This window comes from Austrofundulus limnaeus, unplaced genomic scaffold, assembly GCF_001266775.1.
Source record: "Austrofundulus limnaeus strain Quisiro unplaced genomic scaffold, Austrofundulus_limnaeus-1.0 Scaffold686, whole genome shotgun sequence".
NCBI lineage: Eukaryota > Metazoa > Chordata > Actinopteri > Cyprinodontiformes > Rivulidae > Austrofundulus > Austrofundulus limnaeus.
Window position 1 is genome coordinate 164,485 of NW_013953088.1, and position 1,946 is coordinate 166,430.

Sequence of the window (1,946 nt, forward strand, 5' to 3'; positions counted from 1 at the left end):
TCCCAGGTAAGGGACAGATGAGTGACAGGACAGGGGCCAATCAGATTTCAGCTGGGGCCAATGCCCCTGTGGCCCCGCCCCTAGAACCACCCCTGGGTTAAAGTTCTCTTGGAGGTGCGAATTGAAGCTCTTTCTGATGAGTTTATCCACCAGGCATTGCAAGCGCACCTTGGTCTGTCCGGCATCGTCCCCCTGCTCACTATGGTGATCYGCTGACAGCTCAGCTCCTCTCGTCACCCGGGTGTTTAAAATACATGGCAGACTCCTACAGGATTATTCAGGCACACAAACTCCTCCCCCATGACAAGGTGCTGATTCAGCTGTCAGGTAAGTTATTAATTGTTCATAATCATTCCACAGAACGCGAAGGATAAAAAAAACGTCTGAACTGTTGTTTACAGTTATCTTGTCATAAATCAAGGAAGCAAAACCCCACACTGTCTCGCATTCAATTTGATTTATTTCACCCTAGTTTAAAAAATAATAGCTGTAAATTACAGTGTAGTGCAAGGAGAGACTCAACAAAATGACATTCAGTCCCAAACTGATCACAGGTAATAACAAAAGCCACATTCAGAGATGAAATAAAAAAGAAAATAATTGTGATTAGTCTGCAGTCCAACTCCATAACTCAGTTGAATCYACTTTAATAGCACCTTTTTCTTAAAGTCAGTCCCACGGTTTGGAAACAGGAAGTGATGCAGGCGGGACTCAGGACACAAACTGAGACATGAAGATGACGGTCTGATGAAGGTCCTCCGTCAGTTCCTCTGGCAGTGACAGAACCACTGACGTTAAGCTTTGAGTTATTTCTAAAATCCTACATGGAGGAAGACGGCATTAATCAGATTGTTGCTGCAATAATAATAATAATAATAACTATCTCCTGCACTCAATATTAACTCACCAGTTGATGTAATGAGCTGCCAGCTGAGGTTCGTGCCTGCAGCCTTCCTCTGCCACCAGAGACTGCTTCATCTGTTTGAAGTTGGCCTCGATATCCTTCTTCATATCTGAGAAGACCTGAATTCCCCTGAAAGAGCTGATGACTTGCTGCAAAGACGAATAAAAAAAACACATAAAGGAGCAAGTGGCAAAGCTTTAGAATAATGAGGGAATGTTCACTTCAAGTAAAAAGGAACAGGATTCTTCTTACATATAAAACTGAGAGCTGGTGGGCAATGTACTTATGACTTCCCAGGTGTTGGATGTCTTCTTCCAGCTGCTGACTCAGCACCAGCAGCTGGTTCAGTTTGGCAATGTGGAAGAAGTTTTCTGCAACAGAAGTATTAATTTCTTTCAGAGGTGACAGCAGCAACAAAGAAGTGATTTATTTGTTTTACGGTTAGTTTTCTCCACATAAATGCAACCCAAAAATCAGATTTTTTTACACAAGTATTAAAAATAAACAAAATGCTTCTAATAACTGTTTCAAAAGGATAGTTTGTGGGAAGGTTCTCAGTTAATATCTTACCTGTTGTTGGTAGCTCTGTTAACGTTTTCYGTTTTCAGAAATCAAATTCTAACAAGACTGACGAGCTAAAGGCTAGTCCAAGTGTGACCAAGACCAAAAAGGTCATCGACCACTTAAAACAACTCCAAACCTAAAACATAAAGTATATGTGAATCTTTTTTAWTGACATTTACACTCATCCATTCAGCATTACACAATTATATACATAAACATTTGAATGTTGTTTACAAAAAGCAGCATCTAGCTGTAGCACTTCAGGGCTATTGTTAAATTTCTGTCTGAATAACTGTGCAGTGCATAACTGATATCAGTGTAAATATTTAAATATTAACGTTAAAATTACCTTTAAGAAACTGAATGAAAAATAAATCTCTTTGAGGACTGACAGGTCAACGCTGGACTCCAACCAGCAAATAATGGACAAACGTGAAAAAATAAAAATTTAAAAAATTATTTAGAGTTGTTTTTAAAG

The 1,946-nt window shown here is 39.5% G+C and overlaps 1 protein-coding gene across 1 annotated transcript in view; it reads right to left on the reverse strand.

Annotated features, from left to right (window-relative positions):
* Nucleotides 1-442: 442 nt before the first annotated feature.
* Nucleotides 443-1,946, reverse strand: part of si:ch211-218d20.15 (uncharacterized) — a gene marked incomplete at its 5' end in the record, with an annotated part of 15,143 nt that continues 13,639 nt past the window's right edge. The window contains 3 exon segments of the mRNA XM_014027816.1: nucleotides 443-820; nucleotides 908-1,053; nucleotides 1,157-1,275. Of these exon segments, the coding sequence (XP_013883270.1) occupies nucleotides 712-820; nucleotides 908-1,053; nucleotides 1,157-1,275 (374 nt within the window).